Source organism: Panthera tigris, chromosome B4, assembly GCF_018350195.1.
Source record: "Panthera tigris isolate Pti1 chromosome B4, P.tigris_Pti1_mat1.1, whole genome shotgun sequence".
In the NCBI taxonomy this organism is placed as follows: Eukaryota; Metazoa; Chordata; class Mammalia; order Carnivora; family Felidae; genus Panthera; species Panthera tigris.
This window is the reverse complement of record NC_056666.1, coordinates 128,956,423-128,983,821: the sequence shown is the minus strand read 5'-3', so window position 1 is coordinate 128,983,821 and position 27,399 is coordinate 128,956,423. Positions and strand designations below refer to the sequence as shown.

The following is a 27,399-nucleotide window of genomic DNA, read 5'->3' as shown; positions in this document are numbered from 1 at the left end:
CAAATTGCTTCTTAGGCCTATTATATACTAATGAGGAAATTCAATAAAATATTTTATTTTTGCAAACCTGTGACACATCTACTATCATTGGGAAGAATATATAAAGATGTGTAAGATGTAGTTTGAGAGCTTATGATCTACTTGGAAAGAGAAGGCATAGGCATATACATAATACATTTAGAAATCAGTCTGTGGGAGAATAAAGGCAAATGTGCGGTAAATGCTGTAGTAGTTACAAGAAAGGAGTAGTTAGTATGGGCTAGAGGATTGTTTTGCAAGCTTTTTTTGACCATGACCTATGAAAAGGAGATCCATTTTATGTGGCAGCCTAGTGTATAAATACTTATATGTATATATGTGACTAAAACAAGTTTCATGAAATAATCTTTACTCTTGCTAAATATGCTTGATTCTTTCTTGTTAAAAATTGTGTTGTAGTCTAGTATGATGATTCTTAAAATGTGGCCCATGGACCCCTCAAGGCACTTTTTAAAGAGGGTCTTAAAGGTCAGAACTATTTTTATGATAGCATTAAGATACTATTTGCGTTTTTCACTGTGTTGATATTTGCACTGATACTGCATAAGCAATGATGGGCAGGACTACTGATGGCTCTGGCAAGAATCAAGGCAGTGTAACAAATTGTACGTGTAGTCATGAAATTCTTCACTGCTACACACTTGCAGTTAAAGATGGAAAAAAAAGCCAATTTCACTTAAGAGTGTCCTTGATGAAGCAGGAAAAATTATTGCTCTTATTAAATATCCACCTTGATTATGTATCTTTTTAATATTCTGTGTGACAAAGTGGGTAATACATGTAAGGCACTTTTACAGACTGAGTAGGAAGGTTATCTCGAGGAAACACTTCTGTGATTGTTTGAGTTACTAGCTGAACTAGCCACTTTTTTCGTGGAACACCATTTTTACCTAAAAATCAAAATGACTGGGGTGCCTGGGTGGTTCAGTCGGTTGAGCTTCTGACTATGGCTCAGGTCATGATCTCACGGCTAGTGAGTTCAAGCCCCGCGTCAGGCTCTGTGCTGACAGCTCCAGGCTGGAGCCTGTTTCTGATTCTGTGTCTCCCTCTCTCTCTGCCCCTCCCCTGCTCATTCTCTCTCCCTCCCTCCCCCTCTCTCTCTCTCTCTCTCTCTCTCTCTCTCTCTCTCTCTGTCTCTCAAAGTAAATAAACATTAAAAAATAAAAATAAAAATGACTGAAGGGGCTCTTGGGTCGGTTAAGTGTCCAACTTCGGCTCAGGTCACGATCTCATGGTTCACAAGTTTAAGCCCCGTATTAGGCTCTGTGCTGACATCTCGGAGCCTGGAGCCTGCTTTGGATTTTGTGTCTCCCTCTCTCTATGCCCCTCTCCCCACTCATGCTTTCTCTCTCTCTCTCTCAAAAATAAGTGAACATTAAAAAATACTTAAAAAAATGACTGGCTATTGTTATTTAGACTTGCGTATTTGGCATAGATTTTATTAAAAATGAAGTAAAAAAATAGAAATAAAAATGAAGTGACCCGATTTTTCAAGGAAAACAATGACAGTATTTGTTATCAGTGATAACATTTGAGCTTTCAAGGAAAATTCTGGTTGAAATTAGAATTTCAAAAAACTTGTGTCCTGGACAGTGGGCTTGATAGCTCTAGTACTTAGACGTATTCTGATGATACTGATGGTGATATTAGTGAATGTAAATTTTTTTGGTGTTACATAATGGGATATGTCAACATATAGAAAATCTTATAATTTAATGAACCAGCATTTTATAAATGAACCATGCATAACGTTAAATAATCACGATAGGTAGAAATTCATTCGAAATGCAAGACAGACCAATGGATTTTGATATAATAGAGAATGAAGAAGACTATTATAATAGTCCTGCCTTTTCCAAATACATATCTATGGAAGGCCAGATTTTCTTCTTATATTTCAACCAAAATAACCTATCATGACATTGAATGCAGAAGCAGATAGGAGATTCTAGCCATCTTCTGTTAAGTTGGACGTGAAAGGTATTTGCAAAAATGTAGGACAGTGCAACTGTTCTTACTAAATTTTGTTTTTGTTTTATAAAATGTGGTTCATTTTCATAAAATATTTTCATGGTAACATAATGTTTATTATTGGTATTTTAAAATGGATTGACAAATTTTCTAAAAATTACTGTTTTAATTTTTAATAGGCAAATACCAATTTATAGCCCACATAAACAAAAGTTCTTTGGAAGCTTTCATAATTTTTTAAGAAAGTAAAGAGATCCTAAGACCAAAAAGTTTGAGAATTGCCACCCTACCTTTTTTTTTTTCTTAATATATAATGGTTGAGATCTCTTAAATATGTCACGAATGGGTCTTGACCCAGAGCTTGAAAACGTACTGAGCTAGAGTTACAGGGATTGCCTTGTGAAGGGAGTTGGACTTTGCTAGATTTTACTTAGGTTGAATTGATGTGGGAGAACACCCTAAGGTGTGAAGTAAGTTGAGTAAAGTTGATACCTGGAGATAGCTGTTTGCAGTAATTCTCTGTAAACCCCATTTACATCTTGCCTTCTGTGAGTTCCCCTTGTGATTTCTTCATGCCTTTCTCACTCCATTATCACACCAAGTACACTTGTTCCCTCTGGGCCTTAACATTTTATTGCATGATTCATGCCGTATTTATTTACATGCCTCTCTCTCTTACTGGACCAGGAGTTCCTTAAGAGAAGAATTAGCGACCTATTTGTCTTTCTATTTCTACCATGGTACAAGACCCATGAAAATCCCTTAATAAATGTTTGTTGAAGAAATAAATAAATGGGGAGGAAAAAGGAATGACCGGTAAGGCCAGATTTAGGGTGTTAGGAGCTTGAACATGGAAGCAGTGAAGGGCCATTAATTAGCATGGGAGTGATATGGGCAATGTTTTATGAAATTAAACCTGTCCTTCCTTGGTAAGAAAATTGGGAAGAGGTGGATGGCGGCTGCTGGATGAGCCAAAGAACTATTATTACGGTAACTTAGGCTTGACTCAGGTGATCCAGGCCTAGATTAGGTGAATGCTTTTGTCATAGATAATGAAAGACATGTATCCTGAGGAATATTTACAAAAACATAAACATAATCACACCCATGCTACCTAACATTTATTGAATACTTATAATATCCTGAATACTGTGTTAAGGACTCAGTATGTATTATCTCATTTAATTTACACAGCATCCTTGAGAGGTACAGTTGTTTCCATTTTTTTGATGATTAAGTAAAAATAATACATGTTCATTGTTGAAAAATTAGAAAATGCAGATAGGCAAAAGAAAAGTAGTGTGTATCATTGTAAATCGAAACGACACTGAGAGACAATCACTGAATATTTTGGGATATGTCCTTTTAGACTTAAGAAGAAAAAGGTGTGTGTGCTGATATATGACTGCATATAAGGAAACCCTGAATATCAGGCTTTATGCTGTTTCCCCATCGAAAGGATGGGCTAACCTAAATATATAAACTTTTAGGGATGTTGACGAAAGAGGCAAATGTCTTTAAGATGTTAATTTTATTCATGCATATCCAAAATAATATACAAAATTATGTAAGTAGAAACATTTTATCTTTTAGGGTTTTTGAAGAAGATAAATACATACTCTACTATATCAGTGTCTGTATCTTTGCTTAGAACCATTTGAAGTCTTCACACAGCTTTCTAGGCTATATGATGAGATACAGCACTCATATCTGTTATAAGTCGCAGATGATTTTATTTCAAGCTCTAAGTATCCATTCAGATGACACCAGGAAGGTTGGTTTTCTTTATTTGTGCTATATTGTCTACTGCATTGCTCAAAAAAAGTTTTTTTTTTTTTAATTGAGTTGAAATTCACCTAAAATTCAACCTTTTCAAATGAACAATTTGGTGGTATTTGTTACGTTCACAGTGTTGTGCAGCAACCACTCCTATCCGTTTCCGAACATTTTCATCACCCCCAAAAGAACCCCACACCCACTCAGCAGTCACCCTCCATTTTCCCTTCTCTTCGGCCTCTGACAATCACCGGTCTGCTTTCTGCCTCTATGAATTTACTGTTCTGCATATTTCATATAAATGGAATCATACAATATGTGACTTTTTGTATCTGGCTTCTCTCATTTAGCATAATGTTTTCAAGGTTCATCCATATTGTTGCATATATCAGTACTCTGTTTTTCTTTATAGCTGAATATTCCTTTGTATACATATTGCCACAATTTGCTTATCTGCTCTTTAGTTGATGCACATTTGTGTTGTTCCTGCCTTTTAGCTGTTGTGCATAGCACTTTGATGAACGTGTGTATAAGCATTTGTTTATCTGTTTTTGGTTCTTTGGGGAATATACCTAGGAGTGGAATTGCTGGGCCATATGGTAATTCTATATTTAACTTTTTGAGGAACCACCGAACTGTTTTCTGCAGCAGCTGAACCATTTTATATTCCCACCAGCGGTGTACAAGGGTCGGTTTGTCAATTTATTTTTAATGAGGAACACAATAAGATGGGGGAAAGTAAAGAGAAAATATGTGTGGCCTTTGAGTTTATTAGAGCTTTGTATCTCAGATTTTGCCTGACGGACTTATTAAATATTTAACATCACTTCAGCCCTGAGAATGAAATTTAGCGTAGGGAAATGTATCTAATCTATTTTAAGTGGTAGCAGACTAAGAAGTGAAGATTGGAGAAGTGAAAGAAGGGAAATTTAAATAGACTTGAAATTCCTTGAAGGCAAAGGACCTATTCAACTTTGCGTCCTCTGTATTTAATAAAATGCTTGGCGTGGCATAGGTTGTGCTGGATTTCCCCAAGACTATCCTAGGGCCAGCGATTCACTGGCATGTACAGAACTCCACATGTAGTTCTTATACATGGCTCATGTTCACTGTCATGGCTGTGAATAACATTGAAAGTGCAAAGCAGAATCAGCAGTGGGAAAGAGCGCCTGGGGGTGAAGTCCAGAAGAAATCAGCCTCAAGCTTCCAAGAGTTCTCTCCCAGGGGAGTCACACAGGATGCGCTTTGCTTCCTCCAGCAGCAAGTTGTGACAGTGTCGTCTATCAGGGAAGCTTATTGGAGACATAGCGCTGAGATTTTTCTTCTTTGAGGGTAAGTGGGAAGGGTTGTTCACAGAGGACCTCTGCCTACTACATACCACAAATCCAGACTTTTCCGAAGGAAATGCTCAGCATAAACCGTATTGTTTGCAGAATTCAGGCACGGTGGGCCGCTCTTACCAGTTCTGGGGACGGAACCCTCCCAGAATGAAATCTAAGTTCTCAGAACCGACCAAGACCAACCTCGCAAGCTGCCCTTTCTCAGGATGGCAGTCAAGCCTGCTATGTTCATTCTTTTCCTATGCTTAGGTGTTTTCGTTCCTTAAAAAGTGTTGCTAGGTTCTGTGAAAAAAAACTAAATACCATAGTAGAGAACCAGCAGGGACTTTAGTGTTAGACAGACCTGCATTTGTATTACTATAGGCAAATTGCATAGTTTTCTGAGCTTCAGTTTTCTTACTATAGAGAGAGACATTATGGAGTTTCATGAGAATACCAAGTGGTAACGTAAAGAACACTGATGACGTAAAGACGCTACGCATAGTGTCTGCCCTGTGTATAGTAAGTAGCTGTCAACGTTTTGTTTCAGCTCACCCGTATCAGGAAATAAAGAGAACTCGAAAGAGTAGCAGATGTACTCTAACAGCAAGTGTAATATAATGTAATAATCACATATATATATATATATCATGTATATATTATGTATATATGACTATTACATTATACCTGCTATTATGTTACATCTGCTACTGGAGTTTTCTTTACTTCCTGATACAATATTGATATAATTAATATCTAATAGCAATACCCCTGGGGCTGAGATAAGGCACCAAAGGAAGAGCCTGCCTCCCCTACCCCAGCGGCTGAGATCTGGACTTGGTTGGAGAGGGCGTGGCTGTGGCTTTCTGAGTGGCAGAGAAGTAATTCCCTGTGATGCCAGACCTGCAGAACTGTTGGAACTCTGCCTTTTTAAAAGTTGCCAAAAATCTATCTTCTAGGGTACAGGTTTTCTCTGCTGTCTGAGAGTAAAGTGTTCCTGTGAAACCTTTTGTAATCCAAAATGGAGTAAAGTGAAGAAACGATTACTATTAATATACATGGAGAAATTTTTGAACATTTCTAGCCTCCCAAAACAACTTCTCTTAAGTGTTTTTGGTACCTTTGGACACGCGTTGCTAACGGATGCACAAAACAAAGATAAAGCACAGACGCTCACAAACCAGATACTAATGTAGCTTTTTCTTTCAAGTGAAGTGGTGTAAGATAAATGTTCAGGAAGAGGGGGATGCGGGTCTTGAGGAAAGCTGTTGACAGGGAGTTGTCCTACCAGAGGTCCTGTGCGGTATACCAGCCCAGGGGGGGTTCCTAGGGGAAGCTGCTGATGGCGAGGTGCTGCTGCCTGCTATTTTGCACTGTAGGAGCTGGAAGGGAGGAAGAGTCCTTGTCTTGTGGGAAACTGCTGAGAAAGCACCTTGGGACCTGGAAGCAAAACCCTTTCCGCTAAGATGCATTTCCTGTGCTCTCTACTGATAACAGCTTGGCACCGTGCATGCTGTCGAAGGGAACCTGCTTAAAAGGCTCAGATCCATTTTCAGAGAGCAGGCAAAAAGGATGTATTTGGAGCTGGGAGTCAACTAATTGATAAGCAGCATATGGGTAGAACGCATATTTAATTCCAGATGCTCAGAAGCCAGGAAGAAGATGGCAAATAGAGATCTAAGGTACCCAAATGTCAGTAAGCCACATGCAAAAAACAAAACAAAACAAAACAAAAAAACCCAAAACAAACAAACAAACAAAACCAACTTGGACACTTATACCATACACAAAAATTAACTCAGAATGGATCTAAGACCTAAACACAAGAGCTGAAACTGTAAAACTCTTAGAAAAAAACACAGGGGTAAATCTTTCTGACCTTGGATTTGGCATCTTGGATATGACACTGAAAGTACAGATAACAACAACAACAACAGGTAAATTGAACTTCAGGAAAATGAAAAACTTCTGTGGATCAAAGGATATATACCATCAACAGAATGGAAAGTAGCCCCAAATGGGAGAAAATATTTACAAATCATTTATCTAGTAAGGGATTACTATCCAAAATATTTAAAGAACTCCTTCCTACAACACGATAATAACAAAACAGGTCTAGGTGGTTTCACGGTGGGTGTCTTGGCCACAAGCAGTTTTGCTCCGTAACAAAATGGTTGTAAGGCAATTTTGTAGTAAAGGGTAAAAAATAACTGTTTGACAGTTTGGTTTGACAGTTGTTGGTTTCATTGAGTGGTGACAGTTTGGTTTCATTTCTCTATCGACATAGTACTCCTGTCTTTATATTATTATATAAGTCTTAGGCCTCCTTGTCAAGGTCCATATGGTGGCATAGTTTTGAACCCTTATCTCCCAAAGAACTTTGTAATGTCTGTTGGCAAACATGTGACAGGATGCCAAGAACAACAGTGTAGAAGGCTTTCACGATGCAGTACAGAGTCTAGTTATTAATAGACACCCTAGTATTTGGAAACGGATACCTCTTCTAATGAAGTAAGAAGTTCTAGTGAAAGAAAAAGTGAGATGCCAAACAAGGAGACCAATCAGGAAGCAAAAAAAAAAAAAAAAAAAAAAAGTAAAGTACTAAGCATAATACGATGAATGACAGACTTGGAAGACAAGTGCTAGGCATAATTTAAATATTAAACATAGAATTGCCAATAATCCAGCCATTCTGCTTCTGGATGTATACCCACAGAAGTGAAAGCAGGGACTCCATATTTGCACACCCACGTTCATAGTAGCCTTATTCACTATAGCCAAAAGGTGGAAGCCACCCAGTGTACGTGAAGAGATAAATAGTTAAACAGAAGGGGTCTATCTATACAATGCAATATTGGCCTTAAAAAGAAGGAAGTTCTGACTTAAGCTACAGCGTGGATGAACCTTGAATACATTATGGTTAAGTCAGAACTTCCTGAACACTGGTTTTTTGAACACTGGTTACAAAAGGTTATGGTTCCACTTACATGAGGGTCCTGGAGTCGTCGACTTTACAGAGACAAAGTAGAATGGGGGTTGCCAGGGACGGGGGAAGGGGAGAATGGGGAATCGAAGGAGTAGTGAGTTTCACTTGGAGACAGTTCTGGAGACAGTGGTGAAGGTTCTACAACAGTGTGCGTGTACTTAATGCCACAGAACTGTACACTTAAAAATGGTGGAAATGGCAAATTTTATATTATTTCTATGTAACAACGATTTTTTAGAAAAGGAAAAAATAGAAACTGCTGAAGAATATTTATAGTCTGATGTCAGACCTTGGTACCGGAAGGAGTAGATGGAAGGGGAATTTTATTTATTATGTATGTACTTGGAAATACAATTTGGTTATCATGATTGAATTTTAATTAAAAAAAATAAGTTAGAACCGAATGGGTTTGTAAGGAAATTGAAGAACTGGGAGTGTTAGCCAGTCAGGAATTGATCCCAGCAGGGTGGATCGCTAGATTGTGTGGAGCATCCATACATATGTCACAAGAGGCCGAGTTGCTTTGGTCACCTTAGAGCTAATCGCATTGATTTTTCTCTCGTTGAATGCTGGAATGGATTCATAACGTTACTAGTTGTTACCTCGTGTTTGAACACCTCCAGGTGATGCGGGATGGCCATTCGGCACGTATTTTTAAAGAACTGGCTTTAACATAAGCTAAGAAAAATCGATTGTTGTTGATTTGGAAATTTGTTACTTTGTAGGAATGAGTCCTCTAGACTGATTGAATTTCTGGAGTCATTTGCTACTGATAGACAGGGGGGCGGGGAGGGAATTCTTGTGGAACTCCCTCACAGTGTGTTACATCCGAGAGATTAAGGAATTTGGCCAGAGTCACACCGTTAGAAGGTGGCACAGCCGGCTGTCTCACTCCCAGAGTCCATGCTTTCTCTATCGCTCATGAGTGGAGCTCCTTACAGCGGCAGTGAGCAGAGTCTGAGGCGTCAACAGCTTCCATGATTTGAGAGTCCAGGGTTCTAGGCTGTAGGTTCTCTTTTCTGGCTGCTTTGTTGAATGACTGTGGGCAGAGTACTTCTCTTGCAGTGTCAGTTTCCTCAGCTGTAAGAAAAGGGTTTTGATTGGTTATCTCTTTGAACTCTGTGGTCGTTCTTGAAAAGAGGACGTTTTAGTGTGTTCCAAAGGTGGGCTGCCGGGACCCAGTAAATCCCTGTGTCAGCTTTTAGCAGGAACGTATTACTCACACTGGGGCATTTTTATTTTAACTTAGAAAAGAAAAAAAGAAGACGGTGTTTGGGGTGGGAGGTGGTGAGTATAACAAAGTACTATCATCAGTTGTCTTGACTGGGATGTAGAATAAATTATGTCTTATTTTGCTGGATCATGAAAGCTTGGTTTACCAGTTACCAGTTGCATTTATGTTGGGACCGTGTTGTTAGATACCGCCAGATTCATATCCCTTCTAAGTCTTCATCTTGTCTCTGGGTACCTTGAATCCTATATGGCTTGGAAGCAGAATGATGCCCTGGGATTGCTTAGCAATCTGTCTTCCTGAGCCGAAGATTCTTGTTACTGGGATTGGTTTTTGCATGCCATAACATATGGAATTTAGGTACTAGTCTTCAGTTCCTGTGGTCTCCCCTCCCATGTCCATACTTGGAAAACAAGTTACTTTGGTTGCAAAACAAGGTAGTGAAATATCTTAGGAAACTCGACTCGCTTTTTCCAGCCAGTATGGTTTAAATCAATCTTCCTTCCATTGTTAAATGTGCATAGGGTAATGTGAGGTTCATTTTCAGCCACAAATAAATCTGTGAAAAATCTGGACTTGTTAGCATTGCCCAAGTTTTGTTTGTAGAGGACAGCTTTGTTTCTTTCCTTCGCTTCTTTTTACTTTTCCTCTCCCCAGATTGCCTGGTGGCAGGAATTTACTTTGTTCCATTCTCAATATTTTTCTTCCTCTTTCATTTGGTGAAATGGGTTTGATTTTGTTAGACACGAAAGACAACCAGGTGCGTTTTGATTTTTTTTTTTTTTTAATTATTGCTTGATGTAACTTCATTGTGCATTTCCGGTTTTCTACACCCTGCCCCTAGACAGTCCTCATCAGTGATAGAAGCCAATGAGAAATACTCTTGTAATACATCTCTGGATGTTGAACACACAATCTGTTACGTAGGTGAAACCAGGGAAGTTTGGCAGAGGGTGTCCTTCATAGGCTCCTGTTAATATTTCATGGATCATTCCATTGCTTAGAGGTTATGGTTAAAGTATTCTATCACTACTCTATTTGTGTATGAATGTAGGGATTTTTTTGATCTTCAGTGTTGTTAATTTCTCCTATCACTTCTTTTTTAACTGTATTTTAAAAATGCTTAAGGAAGGGCACCTGGGTGGCTCAGTTGGTTGAGTGTCCGACTCTTGGTTTCTGCTCAGGTCATGAACCCATGGTTGTGGATCAAGCCCTGTGTTGGGTTCCACGCCGAGTGTGGAGTCTGCTTGGGATTCTCTCTCTCTCCTCTGACTCTCTTCCCTGTGCTCTCTTCTGTTTCTGAAAAATAAAAGTAAATGCTTAAGGAAACAGTACCTTTTGCTTTTCAAAAAAGAAAACAGATATGGTGTCTTTCAGAAAAAAGAAATGTTTTTTTTTTTTAATTTTTTTTTTTTTTTAGTTTATTTTTGAGACAGAGAGAGACAGAGCATGAATGGGGAGGGGCAGAGAGAGAGGGAGACACAGAATTGGAAGCAGACTCCAGGCTCTGAGCTGTCAGCACAGAGCCCGACGCGGGGCTCGAACTCATGGACCGTGAGATCATGACCTGAGCTGAAGTCGGAAGCTCAACCGACTGAGTCACCCAGGCGCCCCTGAAATACCGTGTCTTTTAAGCATGCATCGGTCAGTCACGGTGCTGAGGTGTGGTCCTCCAGTGAGCACCCCCCCCATTCCCACACACACTGTTCTAGAAGATCTTCTGGAGGCCTGACTGTTGTTGGTTATGGGATCAGTCACATTCTTTTGTAATTATTATGAGTTTGAGCTCCTCAAGGCAAGGATACCAACGCTGTGCTTGTCATAAGGTAATTGTTCAATCACTCATACTGAATAAAGGAAGGATTCTTTGGCTTAAGTGGATTTTTCAAACATAGGTGCATGTGGGAGCTTCTAAGCCACCTGTGAAAGAATACAAAAGTCAGCTGCTGTTTTTCTTCTCTCGGTGTCCACTCTACACGCATGATCCACTGCAGTTCTCTATTTGACCATTGCTTAAGGAGCCTTCTGTTACAGGCCTGCTAACCAGAAGCTTCCAAACAGGTTTACTTGCTGACCTCTAGTCACTAAGGATTCTTGTGGTTTGTATTTTATTTCTTATATCTTCTTCTTATTTTTGAGCAGCCTCTGTGCCTACGCAGAGTCCGTTTTGAACTCTTCCGGTCTTGCTCGGCCAGAACGTTTGCTTATGTAGGCCCACGCATAGCTGCTGAAGCCTGTTCTCTTGGAGTTTAACACGTCCGATTTCTAGCCTGTCCGTTCCATTAGCCAGCCTTGTAATTCCATGTCTACTTTAAGTATCAGTTATTATTTTCACACTGATTAAGAACTCAGATCTGCACATCTTGGACTGTCAACATTGTCCCAGGGCCAGAGGAGTGTTCTTTACTATGGTCACGAGGCAGCAGAGGTACTGGGTACAGAGTTAAGGCCTAAGTGTGAAGGTGCCTCAGCCACTGTCATTAGCTGTTTGGCCTCAAGCAAATCACTTAATCTTTCTGAGATTCAGTTTTGTTATCTGTAAAATGAGGGTCATAAAACCTATTTTCTGCATCATGAGGACTAAATAAGATTATATGAAGGTGTTTTTGGAAGTTATAAAGCACTACGGAACACTGGCAATGGTGACTTTTTTTAGTTCTTTATAATGTTCCAAGCAATATGTGGATTTTACATTTCGTCACATTGAAACAATTCAGATAAAGCATGCCCTTTCAGCCTTCCACAGATCATACTCTTCTCCCTAGAGGTAACCCCTGTGCATTTATTTACTTTCTAATATGCATGTAGAAATACCTCTTAAAATGTTTTTTTTTTTTTTTAATATTTATTTTTGAGAGAGAGAGAGAGAGAGAAAGAGACAAAGTGTGAGAGGGGCAGGGAAAGAGAGAGAGGGAGACACAGAATCTGAGCTGTCAGCACAGAGCCCGACGCGGGGCCCAAACCCACAAACCATGAGATCATGACCTGAGCCGAAGTCGGATGCTTAACCAACTGAGCCACTCAGGCACTCCTGTAGAAATACCTCTTTAAAAAAACAGCACGCTATTCTGCTGTCATTTAGTATGACTTGAGATAGTTCATAGAGGTTTTATATTTTTAAAAGCTTGCACAGGGGTGTCGAAATAATAGAATAGCATTAGTTTCTCATTATTAACGGAGACTGAGGTTCTTTCCAGTTTTTCACTGTGAGAAGCAGCACCGCGTTGAAAGTCTTTGCACACGATTCTTTGAGCACGTGTGCAAGTGATTATCTAGAGTGGCTGCACAGGTCAGAGATGTGAAATTACAAGAAGGTATGTGCATTTAGCATTTTAATGATTATTGTCAAATTGCTCTCCAAAGCAGTGGTCTCAATATACTTCTGTTCTTACTATTAGATGTGAAGGTGCCTATTTACTCTTCTTGCTAACTCGGGATGTTTTCATGTGCATTTTTGCCAGTCTCAGAAGTGAAAAATTATACGTCAAATCCAAAAGAACGTTCATAGAAAGCATGGTTTGTGAGTGCAAACAGAAAGCATAACTGGAAACAGTTTAAAAATCTATTAACAGGAAAGTAAGGCTGGTCCATAAATTGCGGCATAGTCGTAAATAAGATAGGGTACCAAACAGTAATCCCCGTTAGTGAAATACAGTAACTGTTCATAAGGGGAGTTGAATCTCATGGTTTCGAGCAAAAAAAGGAAATTGCTGAAGAATGCGTACAATAAGATCCATTTTTATAAATTAAACAATATGCAAAGTTAATGCATTTTGGAGGGACAGATTTGTACATGATAAAGTTAGAAAGGTGAGCGAGCCTTTGTCATTAAGTGTAGGCCACTTTCAGAGAGACAGAGTTTCTGAGAGCTGGTGAGTTCCAAGGAGCCTGATCTGAGAGATGGGGGAGAGAAGAGCCTGACCTTGCTGAGAGGCCGGCGAAGGAGTGAATCCATTTCCTCTGACATATATCTGTGCAACGTATTATATTTGTCTTTGCTGTTAAAGTTTCTTTTATTTTTTTTTGTTACTTATTTTGAGAGAGGTAGAGAGAGAGAGTGCGTGTGCGCAGGGGAGGGGCAGAGAGAGGGAGAGAAAGAATCCCAAGCAGGCTTGGCAGCCTGGAGTCCACCATGGGGCTTGACCAGAGATCCAGACCTGAGCTGAAATCAGGAGTCCGACGCTCAGCCAGCTAAGCCACCCAGGCGCCCTTTTGCTGTTAAAGTTTCTGACAATACCGGCTTCTAGGAATGTGACTTTTTTCCTTATAAAAAGTTCTCTGCATTGCTGAACTCAAGAATAGAGTTTATATGTGGGATATTCTCTGGGAGTGATGAATGTTAATTTTGCTTATTGGTGTTTTCCATTATTATCTTTTTTTTTTTTTTTTTTTTAGTTTACTCATTTATTTTGAGGGAGAGAGAGGGCAGCATGAGCAGGGGAGGGGCAGAGAGAGGGGGAGAGAATCCCAAGCAGGCTCCTTGCTTGTCAGCACATGGAATGAGACATGAGGCTCAATCCCACATTGACATTGTTACCTGAGCTGAAATCTAGAGTCAGGCACTCAACTGACTGAGCCACCCAGGCACCCTTCCATTGCTTTCTTAAATATTGTGGAGTGGTTATTACAAAAGAGAAGTTGATGAAATGGAAATAACAGGGGCTTTGGAATCCAGCAGACCTGGGTTGATAGTTTTTTCCCACTTAGTACCTATGCTTTATTATCTCCTCCTCTTTGTTGTTTTCTCTTCCTCTTTCCTTCCATCCTGAGACTATACCTGGATTTAATGTTCAATATCTAGCAGTTATCATCACCTTTATCATCATCACTGTTAATATTTATAGGGAATGATGTCGAATTGAATTATAGAATCTAGAACAAATAAGGCACTTGTAGATTTCAGAAGAGCCCTGTTCTTTTTGTCACAGTCTAAGCTGTATGTCTCCCCTGTAAAAATTAGTGTGAAAGTAGCTAGATTGCCTGTTATTACTATTATTAAATAACAGGTTGATTGACATAGAGCTCACAGACCATGGGGCTCCTGGGTGGCTCAGGTGGTTGAAGGTCCAACTCCTGATTTTGGGTCAGGTCATGATCCCAGGATGCTGGGATTGAGCCCTGCATTGGGTTCTATGCTGAGTGTGGAGTCTGCTTAAGATTTCATTCATTCATTCTCTTTCTCTCTCTACCCCTCCCCCCACCACCCACCTGACCCCTTCCCCACTCTCACACTCTCTAAAATTAAAAAAAAAAAGGGGCACCTGGGTGGCTCAGTCAGTTAAGTGTCCGACTTTGGCTCAGGTCATGATGTCACAGTTCGTGAGTTTGAGCCCCGTGTCAGGCTCAGAGCCTGGAGCCTGCCTCAGATTCTGTGTCTCCCTCTCTCTCTGCCCCTAACCCACTTGCACTGTTTCTCTCTCTCTCAAAAAAATAGATACACGCTAAAAAAAATATAAAAAAGAATTTGCAGACCATAAATCTCACCCTTTTAAATTGATTTTAGTAGTTTTTAGTGTTGTGGCAGTTTTTAGTATAATCATCAAGTTGTGCGTCTGTCATCACTAATTCAAGAACATTGTCACTACCATAGACAAACCCAGTACCTGTTACCACTCATTCCCCTTTCTGCCCTTTTATCCCCTAGAGCTGCTAATCTCTTTTCTTTATGGATTTGCCCATGCTGGATATTTCATATAAATGGAGTCATACAATTTGCTGCCTTTGTCTGTTTTTTTTCCCCCCCACTTAGCATGGTGTTTTCAAGATTACCTGTTTGTCTCAGCACTTCATTCCTTTGTATTGCCCAGTAACATTGTTATGAATGTATCATACTTTACTTATGCATTCAGCAACTGGTGAACATTTGGATTGTTTCGACTTTTTGGCGATTATGGAATAAAGCTGCTTCGTACATTTCTGAACAAGGTTTTACGTGGATATGTGTTTTCAGTTTTCTTTCTTACCCCAAGTGGAGTTGCCGGATCATATGGTAACTGTTTTAACATTTGGAGGAACTGCGGGCCTGTTTCCAAAGTGCCCATACCATTTTACCTTCCTGCCAGCAGTGTATGAGATTCCAGTTTCTCCACATCCTCACTAAAGTTTATCTTGTTCCCGTAACGGGTGTGAAGTATTTTCTCATTACGGTTTTGATTTGCATTTCACTAATGACTAAAGATATTGAGCATCTTTTCATGTACCTACTGGCCGTTTGTACATCTTTGGAGAACTTCCTATGGAAATCCTCCGTTTTATTTTTATAGCTTTTTTTTTTTAATGTTTATTTTTGAGAGAGAGAGAGAGAGAGAGACAGCGTGAACAGGGGAGGAGCAGAGAGAAAGGGAGACACAGAATCCGAGCTGTCAGCACAGAGCCTGACGCGGGGCTCGAACTCATGAACCGTGAGATCAGGACCTGAGCCGAAGTTGGACGCTGAACCGACTGAGCCACCCAGGCGCCCCATTCTTTCCCCATTTTAAAGTTTGGGTTGTCTTTTTAAGAGTTCTGTATGTATTCTGAATACAGGCCTCTTATCAGACGTATGACTTGCCGTATTTTCTCCCATTCTGTGAGTTGTCTTTTCATTTACTTGGTGGAGTCCCCCCTCACTTTATTGAAGTATAGTTGACCCATAACCACGTATAAGTTGAAGGTGTACAAGGTTTTGATTTGGTACATTTATGTATTGGGAAGTGACTGCCAGCACAGTGTTGGCTAACACCAGCCTCATGTCACAGAATTGCCATTTATTTTTTATGGTGAGAACATTTAAGATCTGTTTTTTTAGGAGCCTTTTTTTTTTTTTTTTTTTTGTTTATTTATTTTAGAGACAGACAGAGCACAAGTGGGGGAGGGGCAGAGAGAACCGGAGACAGACTCTGAAGCAGGCTGAAGGCTCCGAGCTGTGAGCACAGAGCCTGATGCGGAGCTTGAACCCACGAACCATGAGATCATGACCTGAGCCGACGTCGGACACAACCGACTGAGCCACCCGGGCGCCCCCCCCCCCCCCCCCCGCCCCCGCCCTTTTAATGTTTATTTACTTTTGAGAGGGCGGGGAGGGGCAGAGAGAGAGGGAGACAGAAAATTTGAAGCAGGCTCTGCACGGTCAGCACAGAGCCCGATGCTGGGCTCAAATTCACAAACCGTGAGATCACGATGTGAGCTGAAGTCGGACGCTTAACCGGCTGAGCCCACCCAGGCACCCCTTCTTTTTCTTTTTTAAAGTTTAGTTGTATTGAGTGGGGGAGGGGCAGAGAGCGAGAGGGAGAGAGAATATCCCAAGCGGGATCCCCGCTGCCAGCACGGAGCCAATGCGGGGCTCCACCTCTCACAAACTGTGAGATCGTGACACGAGCCAAAACCAAGAGTTGGACGCTTCACCAGCTGAGCCACGCAGGCGCCCTGCAACTCTCAAGTATATAATACGGTATTATTAATTATAATCACTATGTTAGGCGGGAGGTTCCCAGAATTGATGGTGTCCTTTGAGCCCCAGAAATTTTTAATTTTGTTGAAGCCCAATTTATCTGTTTGTCCTTTGTCACGGGTGTTTTTGGAGTCATACTGAAGAAGCTGTTGCCTAACGAGAAATCGTGAAGATTTACTTCTGTGTTTTCTTCTAAGAGTTTTGTGGTTTTAGGTGTGTGATCTGTTTTGAGTTAATTTTCTATATGGGATGAGATAGCATTCTTAACTTCATTCTTTGATATGTGGGTATCCATTTGTTTCACCATTTGTTGAAGAGTGTTCTTTCTTGCTTCGATTTTCTTGGCATCCTCTTAAAAAATCAGTTGGTTATAGTTGTAAGGGTTTGATTCTGGACTCTCAGTTGTAGCCCATTGATCTGTATGTCTGTTCCTTAGGCCAGTATCACACTATGTTGATGACTGTAGCTTTGCAGGAAGCTTTGAAATCCAGAAACATGAATCCTTCTGCTTTACTCTTCCTCGGGATTGTTTTGGTACCTATAATTTTTCAAGGCTGTTATCTTTGATGTGCTTTCTCTGCGGAGACTTCATTTATAAACATCCAGAACAGAGACTAAGGAATCAGAAAGGAGAACTTGGATTGTCTATGATTGAATCAGTGATGGATGGCAAAATAACTTCTGCTTGTTGAGCTCCATGTATGTATTTCTGCATCGTTTTGTGTGCCCACCACGTGTTAGACGCTGTGCTAGATAGCAGGGAAACCACGATGAACACACAAGGTGTCTCTGCAGTGGGCTTAAGTTGGCTCCTTGCTTTCATGTTTTTGAAAACAGGGCGGGTATTTGATAACCAAAGGTAAGGATATAATCACAGCAGATGTACCATTGGTTGGAAAGCGCTCTCTTGCCATATGTGAACGTCCCATCCGTGAAAATTCTTACCTTGTTAATCTGCTAGTCTGAATGAAAATATAAATGGATGGAAGAAGAGGATGAGCGTCTTCCGGGGAGCGGTGTTGAGCACGTTGAAAAAAATTACAAAAGCATATTCTCATTTACACTTTTATGGGCACGTGTATCTCTTCCCATTTAAAAGTTCACTTAAAGACAAGGGCCTTGTGTCCCTTACCTTTCTTACTGATGACTATCAGTCATTTAACAGTACTTGAAAAATATTAGGTGTTCAGTACATGTTGACTGAATCATTGAATGGGTCAAGCCATGAATGAGTGCTCAGATCATATCACCTTATACTAATAGGGTTTGCATAGCTTTTATTGACTGTCATTCTTGCCCTTCAGGATTTTGATTTAGTGGTTAATGTGAAGATGAGACACTCACTATGGTATACTGTTACAAAAATCTGATTAAGGCATATGTCATATGAAAAGGAAATTGTACAAATAGCCTCAGCGCATTTTAATTTATACATGTTCGGAGTCACTCGGGTCTCTAGGGTCATAGAGGGTGATAGAGGAAGGGATTTCATGTAGGTTTCAAAGAACTGAAGGAATGCATATTGACAGGGGGGTGTGGCTAAAACTTCCAGACCAAGACGTAGTTCTCAGTAGGGGTGGTACTGTTGAGCCAGGAGACTTGGTACTGTTGAGCCAGGAGACTTCTGGAAATGTGTGAATGTTTTTGGTTGTCCTAGTGTTCAGGATTGCTGGTGGCTTTTAGTGGTTAAGGGCCAGGGATGCTAAAGTCTCACAGTTAGGAGTTGATTTGCCCCAGATCTCAGTTGGCTCCCCGTTTGAGGTACACTGAAAAGGAAACAATTAGCTGAACGAGGAAAATAGAGTTTATGAATGGTGTTTTGAAGCAAATACTATGTTTGCTTGGTTTCGTTTTTGCCGTTGTAGAGGCTGCTGGCAGGGGTACAGTTAGAGTGGAATATAGTGATAGAACATCTTAAGGACTGTTGCAGGAATTTATATTTGATCAGTTTGGATGATTTGATGCTCCTTAACATTTTCTTTTGTCTTATAGTTGATTTTCTTCTTTTTCTCTTAGAACGAGCCTCTGACTCCAGGTTATCATGGATTCCCAGCACGGGACAGCCAGGTTGGTATCTGCTGTGTCAGATGGGGTGTATGTATGTGTGTGTGTTCGTTCTAAGGATGCTCTGGTAGAGAGCATTTCCAGAAAGTATTTTGGAGAGTGACGTGGTTAGTTTCAGCAGTGCATTTACATTTAAAGATACAAATAAAATACATGTCTTAATCCTAAAAGAATTGTAATCGCGTTTCTGAAATTGTGGGTGTTATGGGGGAAAAAAATCAGGCACGCACAGACATAACTGCTTTTGTTTTCTCTTCTCCAGGCTGTTACAATAATTTTGTAACCTGGTTTTCTTGGTGTTTCATAATTCTAAGTGCTGGACTTGTCTCTTAATTCTCTGCCACTTAGCTCCTGCCTGCACAGATTTTTTTGAGTCCTTGCAATAATCTGCAACAAAAAATTCCATTCTCCTTCCTGGGGGAATTCAACCTTACGGTTTTAATCAGGAAGACTAGCTTGAGAGAGGGAAGTTTCTGCTGCCTTTCTTTGTTACATTGGGAGCATGATTGGAAAAAAGCCCAGGCCCTAGTGTGGGTTAGAGCAGCACTGCTTCCTATGAGACTCCCTCTGGGCGGTTTAGGTGAATGTATAAAATGCCTTCCTTGTCCTTCTGCTGTTTGAAACCTTGGGCAGGTGGGGCTGAAGATGAGTTAGGGTAGAAGAACAGGTAACTGCTGCCTCAGAGAAATGGTGTGGCCTGAGATACCTACCCTCTGAAATTTACTCCTCGGAGCGCCTGGGTGGCTCAGTCGGTTAAGTGTCTGACTCTTGATATTGGCTCAGGTCAGGATCTCATGGTTCATGGGATCAAGCCCTGCATTGGACTCTGCGCGCTGACAGTGCAGAGCCTGCTTGGGATTCTCTCTCTCTCCCTGTCTCTCTGCCCCTCCCCCACTTGGTTGCACACTCTCCCTCTCAAAATAAATAAACATTAAAAAAAAAATTTTTTTTTTTTTTTTTTTTTTTAAATTTGCCTCCTGCTGTTTGGGCATATTGATATTCTCCAGGAGATTTGAAAGGTTACCTCTAGTGATTATCTTTGAATGTCTATCCAACTTCCTCATAGGGTTGTCCAAAAAAGCCCCCAGTTTTAGGCTTGTCCAAGGGACATTGTATCATCAGAGTGTTAAACTAAAGGGTTGACATAGTTCCTGTTTCCAGAAATTAATTGAATCTCATCGGAGCCCCTGGAGCTGATCTTGAAAACTAGGTTGGCACCATAATCAGTGGTCATCTATTGAGTGGCCTTCAGTATTCCGAGTATTTGCCCCGTTCTTGCACTTTGGGTGCTGGGTTGGTGTCAGACTGACTGGCCCCAGTTAGGGTGGGGAGGAACAGGGGGAGGGAAGATGTTGTTCATCTCTGTGTTTATCTCCCAGGGGGATCGTCACTGTTGGGATCGAAGTTTGTCCCTAGGGAAGCTTTTGTTAAAAAGATACAGTCGTTTACTTCAAATGTTTTTTTTTTTTTTCATTTATTTTATTTTTTGTTCATATTATTTTGAGAGAGAGAGTGCGCGAACGGGGGAGAGGGGCAGAGGGAGACAGAGAAAGAATCTTCAGCAGGCTCCGTGCTCAGTGCAGAGCCTGCCGTGGGGCTCGGTCCCGTGTCTCTGGGATCATGACCTGAGCCAAAATCATGAATCTGATGTTCAGCCGAGTGAGCCCCCCCAGCCGCCCCTCAAATCTAAAGTCAGAGGATTTTTTCTTTCTGGTTTGGGTCTGCTCTGGAGCTCTTGTAACAAGCTGTGAACTTTATGCCCTTTGATGGTAGTTCTAGAGCTTGGTCACATATCAGGGAAGGTACTACTGCCTAGAGATCTAGCCCCCAGAGACTCTGTAACCAGGGTCTAAAAGTGCATTTAGTCGTTCACCTATTTAGAAATACCTACAGGCGATGCTGCTTTGCAGCCACTGTCGAGAACTGCAGTACTGTGGGCTACTTTAAAAGTAGTGACACGTTCCGTTTCATCCTGTACTTTTCACCTAGGACCCTTCAAATACAAAGGATCACGGTCAGTCTCTGTCTACCCTTGCCTATCAACGCATATGTTTACTTATTTATAAAATGTTGCTTATTTTGGATATAGGTTTATTTTATTTTTTTTAATGTTTAGTTTTGAGAGAGAGAGACAGAGCATAAGCAGGGAAGGCACAGAGATAGAGAGGGAGACACAATCCCAAGGCAGGCTCCAGGCTCCAAGGTGTCAGCCCAGAGCCCGATGCGGGGCTCGAACCCACAAACTGCGAGGTCATGACCTGAGCCGAAGTCGGACGCCCAACCAACTGAGCCACCCAGGCACCCCTGGATGTCGGCTTATTTTAGATGTAGGAAGGTAAGACTAATTGAAGTAAAGCATGGGAATAGACGTACTGAGTTTAAAAGGATCTGAAAGGTACTGTATAATGCTGTGTTCTTCCTGTGAGGATTACAGATCAATAAAAAACTAAGCAAAAGGAATTAAGAGGAATTTGTTAAAGCGTAGAAGTAGTCTTGTTGCTTGGAACTACTTTATTTTTCCTTTCTCTTGCGGTAGGGACACACTTCTGTAACCTGCGCATTTATCACTCAATACTGTCTCTGCTGTAGGCCTGTGCAGACCCTTTTGCCAAGGTTTAAAGCTGCTAATTTACTTTCAGGCACATTCTGATGGTGACAGGTTTATATTAGCTTATTTTCTTGGGCTTTATTTTGTTCTCTGACTGGATCTTTGAATTAGAGATCTTAGAGCAGTGCAAACAGGCAAATATTGAATGGCTGCTTGTTGTATTTGATGAATACAGAATCCAAATGAGTCCCGCTAATTAATGCGCCTAACCTTGTGAACTCTCACTTTGTGCACTGAGATTTGGGGGACATGTATCAGTGTGCAACGCTGGTCACTAAGCGGCCTGAGCTGGGCAGAAACCGCACTTGGGATCTTTACATCTCCCCAGACTGGTCTGGCTCGGCAAATCCAGGGTGGGGGTGGGGGGGGGGAGTGAAGGTGAATTTTAACTGTGTGTCTTTATTTGCCTTCCTTATTCTCTTGCTGTTCCTTTCTAAACAGATAGGAATCGTCCCCAGACAGGATTTGTACGCATCTCATGGTGATTTTAAAAGAGACAGTTACAATCCTGATCTTCCTAGAGCACGGTCATCCGTGTTTTCCCCCCTCGTCCTCACGGCCACCTTTTGAAGTAGATAAAACAGAGGCGGGAAACTGAGGTACCCAGAGGTAAAGTGACTTCTCCGAGGAAACCATACAAGGTAGTAGCTGCAAAAGAACTGAAATTTTCTTCTCTTTGTGAGGGCCCTTTCCTCTGTGCTGGGGAATCACTGACTCACACAGGCAAGAATGTGGTCGTGTGCACGAGCACCTGCTCACGCCTGTACCTCGTTTGTCGTCTGGGGGCTTCATAGGCCTCTTGGAGCTCAACCACAGATCTAGGAATCCATGATCCCTGCTTAAGGATTATTACCCCTGGCTTCCTTAACACTAAGTATACCAATATACCACTGTCCAGTGGTCCTTTTCATCCTGTTACGTAAGCTCCCGCCAACACATTTGAATTGGAAACCTGTGGAGGGGAGGAGGGGAAAAACCACCCGCCAGCTCGTAGAGGTTGTGCTTTCTTATGTGCCGTTCCCTCAGCCTTCTTTCCCAGTCAGTTAGCAAGTTTTATGGGGTGACAGTCCGCTGTGCTCATAGAGCTCTCCCGAGCACTTCACTGTGCTTGCTAACGAGCTCCGTGTGGGAGTGGAGGAGACAGACATTGTCCAGATTTGCAAAGTGAAAACCAGCTCAGAAAGTCTGACTTGAGTGTCTCATCCGAGCCGTGCAGTTTGGGTTGATGATACGATACAGTGGTTTACATTCGTAGCTGTTTCTTTGTGGTTTAGGTATATGCGCAGATGCTTATTTGAGTATTGGTTTGGTCTGGAATATTTTGTGGGTTTGCGGTATTTTTAAATGAGAGAATATTTGTGTGTGTTAGCTCCAGGGTTTATGGATAGGAGGGGCTTAGGAATAGCAATCTGATTAGAGAGGGCCTCAGTTCTACACAGCAAGCTCACTGTTTTTGCTGACATTGTTCATTTATTTAGGACAGCTTTCAGGGAACTCCCGGAGAGCACAGTGCGAGTCCCGAGTCCATCCCCTCGCCATCACTTGGTGCCACAACTTTACATCTGCTACATCAGGGTGACCGTATAAGTTGCCATTCTAGCTGGGACACTCTCGAGAGTGAAACGTGATGCTTATGTTGAAACAGCCCCGTGCAAACTGGGATGAGCGGAGGTGTGTAGCCACCTCAGCTGTAATTCAAGAACCATAAGGGCACCTGGGTGGCTCGGGTGGCTTAGCGTCCGACTCTTGATCTTGGCTCAGGTCATGATCCCACGGTTTGTGAGATCGAGCCCTGTGTCGGGCTCCGTGCTGACAGCTCAGGGCCTGCTTGGGATTCTCTCTCTCTCTCTCTCTCTCTCTCGCTCTCGCTCTCGCTCTCGCTCTCTGTCTCTCTCGCTCTCTCTGTCCCTCCCCCACTGGTGTGCTCGCTCTGTGTCTTTCTGTCTCTCTCTCAAAATAAATAAACTTAAGAAAAAATTAAGAACTCTGGCAAATGTCCTCTTTTTAAAAAAAATGTTTTTTAAATGTTTGTATGTATTTTTGCGACAGAGTGAGACAGAGCATTGGGGGAGGGGCAGAGGGAGAGGGAGACACAGCATCGGAAGCAGGCTCCAGGCTGTCAGCACAGGGCCCGCCGCAGGGCTCGAACTCTCAACCACGAGATCGTGACCTGAGCCGAAGTCAGGCGCTCATCCGACTGAGCCACCCAGGCGCCCCTAGCCAATGTCCTCTTAACTGATGTGATCGGGGTTTGAGATTATGGCACAGTGCATTGTCTCACATGTAGCCTGCGCAGGAGCGAAACCTTATCATTCGCTTTTGAGGTGAGAGAGGGAACAGACTCTTGGTTGGGTTTAGGTGTTGAGTCGGGTATGGAAGTGACAGTATTAATATGTTAAAAAAACTAACGTTGTAAAGTACTTTGCAGTGTGCTTCCATGTTTGCTGAGTTTTGGTCTTCACAATAGCTCTGCTAGGTAGGTTGGGTTTTATTATCTCTACAGATAAGAAAACCAGTGGAGAGATTAAAAATTATTTTTTGTATTTTTACTTTTTGAGAGCGAGCGAGCGAGCATGTGCTTGTGCATGTGTGGGAGAAGGGCAGGGAGAGGGAGTACCTTTTTTTTTTTTTTTTTAAGTTTTTTTATCTTGAGAGCGAGACCAAGCATGTGAGCGGGGGAGGGGTAGAGACAGAGGGAGACAGAGGATCCCAAGCAGGCTCTGCATTGTGAGTGCAGAGCCCATGGTGTGGCTTGAACCTGTGAACTGTGAAATTATGACCTGAGCCTAAGACTGACGCTTAACCAGCTGAGCCACCCAGGTGGCCCAAGAGAGAGAGGATCCCAAGCCAGCCTCTCTGCTCAGTGGGGAGCCCGTCATGGGCTTGATCTCATAATCGTGAGATCATGATGTGAGATCATGACCTGAGCCAAGGTCAAGAGTCAGAAGCTTAACTGAGCGAGCCACCCAGGCAACCCCCGGTGCAGAGATTTTTAAATGGATTTCCCAGTGTCACATAGAGGGGAGGTGGCAGAAATGGACTTGAACCCTGGATTTTCAGCCTCCATGTCTTTTGTTTCCCTTTTGTGTTCTTCTGTCAGTGTTTTCTCTTCTCTGAATGGGGATGTTCTCTTGCTAGTGTGACAAGATATTATGGAATCATTAGGGAATGGAGCCTCATGAAAAGGCTTCATGTGACTTGGAGGTCCCTTGAGTAATTTATTTCTGTCAAGTTTTCTTCCTGTCTTATTTGCTAAAATAGCTTCTGGTCCACAGTTTGTCTTTTTGTATTTTTATAGTATTTTGTAAATATAAAGAAAAAATTAATGTCATGGTGTTAGGCTCTTTATTTTTAAAATGCTAGCCAGTGGCTTGCTAAAATTATTTTCCTTTGATTTTCTAAAATTCTGTTGAAAAGCCACTGTGTGGACATGTTCAGGTGATTCACAGAAACAAAGGGGGAGTATCAAAGGAGATGTTCAAAGATGTGACTTTGACCGTTAGAGATTTCAATTGGGAGTGGCAGCCATACTTTTAATTTAGAGGATAGATTAAAAATGACCTAGGGGATTTATTTTTCAAAAGCATTTTCTTTCTTAAGAATTTAATGACTTTTCCTTTTCTTCCTTTTATCCCCGGGATGAACTTTATTTTAGTAGAGGTTTTTATAAATGAACTTTCAGGGCTTTTAGGTATTGATTGGGAGCCATGGATGATAGCAAACACATTTTCTGTCATACTCATTTGTTTTCATGCAAAGAAATGGTGCTGCTCTTCCTCCTTTGGGAAGAATTGGAACAGAGGACATGGGGAGAGCGTTCAAATTCTAGCTTGGTGCTGCTTTGAAGCTTCAAGACAGGAACCACTAGTAAAGCAATACTTTTTACATCGTGACCCAGCACGTGCGTGCATGAGCGCGCACACACACACGGACACACAAATGTAACTTAGAGTTAGTCTTCCAAATAGTACTTACCCTTACTGTACTGTAAGCATTTTCCGTTCTTTTCCATTCCATTAAAAAAATTGTTGGTTGTGACCAGCAATTGAGCAAAATTGATTTCCTGGGCCCGCTAATAGATTGCAGTCTGTAGTTTTGAAAAACAAAATTCTCATGATTGTTGTCCTTAAAAATGCAACCTTAGGGGCACCTGGGCGGCTCAGTCGGTTAAGTGTCCGACTTCGGCTCAGTTCGTGATCTCGCGGTTCATGAGTTCAAGCCCTGCATCCGGCTCTGCTGACAGCTCAGAGCCTGGAGCCTGCTGCGCATTCTGTGTCTCCCTCTCTCTCTGCCCCTCCCCTGCTTGTGCTCTGTCTCTCTGTCTCTCTGTCTCTCTCTCTCTAAGATAAATAAACATTAAAAAAAAATGCAACCTTAAAGAACTCCATATACTTTAGCAGTCACTTCTCTATGCCCCATCCCCCTGTAACCACTCATCTGCTTTCTGTCTCTGTGGATTTGCCTGTTCTGGATATTTCACGGAAATGGAATCATATAACATCTGGTCTTTTGTGACTTCTTCTTTCACTGAGCATAATGTTTTCAAGGTTCATCCATGTTGTAGCGCGTGTTAGTACTGCATTCCATTTTTGGTTGAGTGACATCTCACTGTATGGCTAGAGGGAGTGTTCTTACGTGAGCCCACTGCCTGCCTCTGTGGTTCCGTCTCCTGAAGCTCTCTTATGTACACTTGGCCTTGGCCTCGCCGGGCATTCTTGAACAAGCTTGATTCCGGCTTCAGTGTGGAGCCACTGTCTCCTCTACCTTCAGACACGCAGTACTCTTCGCCCAGATGCTCACTGTCTTCTCATTCAGGTCACAGGTACAAAATTTACTCCTCGGGGAAGTCTTTCCTGACTATACTCGCCTGAAGATACCCAGATATACAACCTGACCTTCTTCAGATCTGTCGCCATCATCTGAAATTATGTAGTGCGCATACTTTATTGTGTATCTCTCCCACTAAAATGTGCTGTGCAAGCTGTGACTTTGCTTAGAGCAGAGCCTGATATGTAGGAGGAGATCAATAAATATTTGTTGAATGCATAAATTAAAATTATCTTGTTTAATGTTGACGATTTTGAAAGGTTTTAGGCAGGGAAGTGACGTGATTCATTATACATTTTTAAAAACAATATTCTGGCTGCTGTGAAGAATTGAATCTTAGGAGGAGCCACAAAAAAAGCAGCCTTAGAACTCTCTAGGCAATGGCTTTATTATTTGCTGTCTTTAATATCAGTTCTAACTAGGACTTATTTGTTGAATGAGAAATTTTACTCCCCCGGCCCCCTGCCCCCGCCCCAGCTGGAGACTGGGTTAAAATGACTGGTTTAGAAGTAAATTGTTTCATACCTCTTCTGTATCTCACAACCTATAATATTTTCTTACTGGTCCCCCTTCTGATGAAAAATACTTCTGCTTTGCTCTTCAATTACATCTGAAATCGCTTTTTTTCCCTTTCTGCTAGGTTGTACAGAACCCCACTGTCAGCCTTCATGCGAAGTACATTATAAAATGGTTGCTTCTCCCCAATATCTGACATCAGGTTGCCCATCGGTGATTAGGGCCTTCTGCGATGTTGCCTTACACCCTCTAGTGGAGGAAGGGCTGGGAAATGCTGCAGCATCTGGTGTTCTAGCATTTTTCTTGAACCATGTAATCAGCTTCAGACTTACTCTTGCATTTTAGATCATTTCATTCTGCACGTAGTTCATAAGATTTTTTCCTTCTGGGAAAGACCATTTCACTTCGTCTGCTGCTGACTGCCAGGTGTCTAAATAACATGCTTATTCTGCTCTTTCTTGATTTACCAATTTTAGACACCATATTTTGGCTGCCTGCTGTTGGAGAGGAGATATTAACAGTTTTTTAGACATGGTCTCCTTCCTTCTAATAAGGTCATTTAGAAAAATCAGTGTTTATTCCCGATTTATGGTTACATAATAATTACATTATTGTGACTAAATATAGCCAAAT

General features: G+C 41.6%; 1 protein-coding gene across 8 annotated transcripts in view; it reads left to right on the top strand.

Moving 5' to 3' along the window:
- RBFOX2 (RNA binding fox-1 homolog 2) overlaps nucleotides 1-27,399 on the top strand; it is a 280,295-nt gene that overhangs the window by 70,540 nt on the left and 182,356 nt on the right. For 7 of the 8 annotated variants that reach the window (XM_042993155.1, XM_042993153.1, XM_042993159.1 and 4 more), the window contains exon 2: nucleotides 18,768-18,818. The exons of the other annotated variant lie outside the window; for it this stretch is intronic. In XM_042993155.1, the coding sequence (XP_042849089.1) occupies nucleotides 18,768-18,818 (51 nt within the window). The remainder of the gene's footprint in view (nucleotides 1-18,767; nucleotides 18,819-27,399) is intronic. 8 annotated transcript variants of the gene reach the window in all.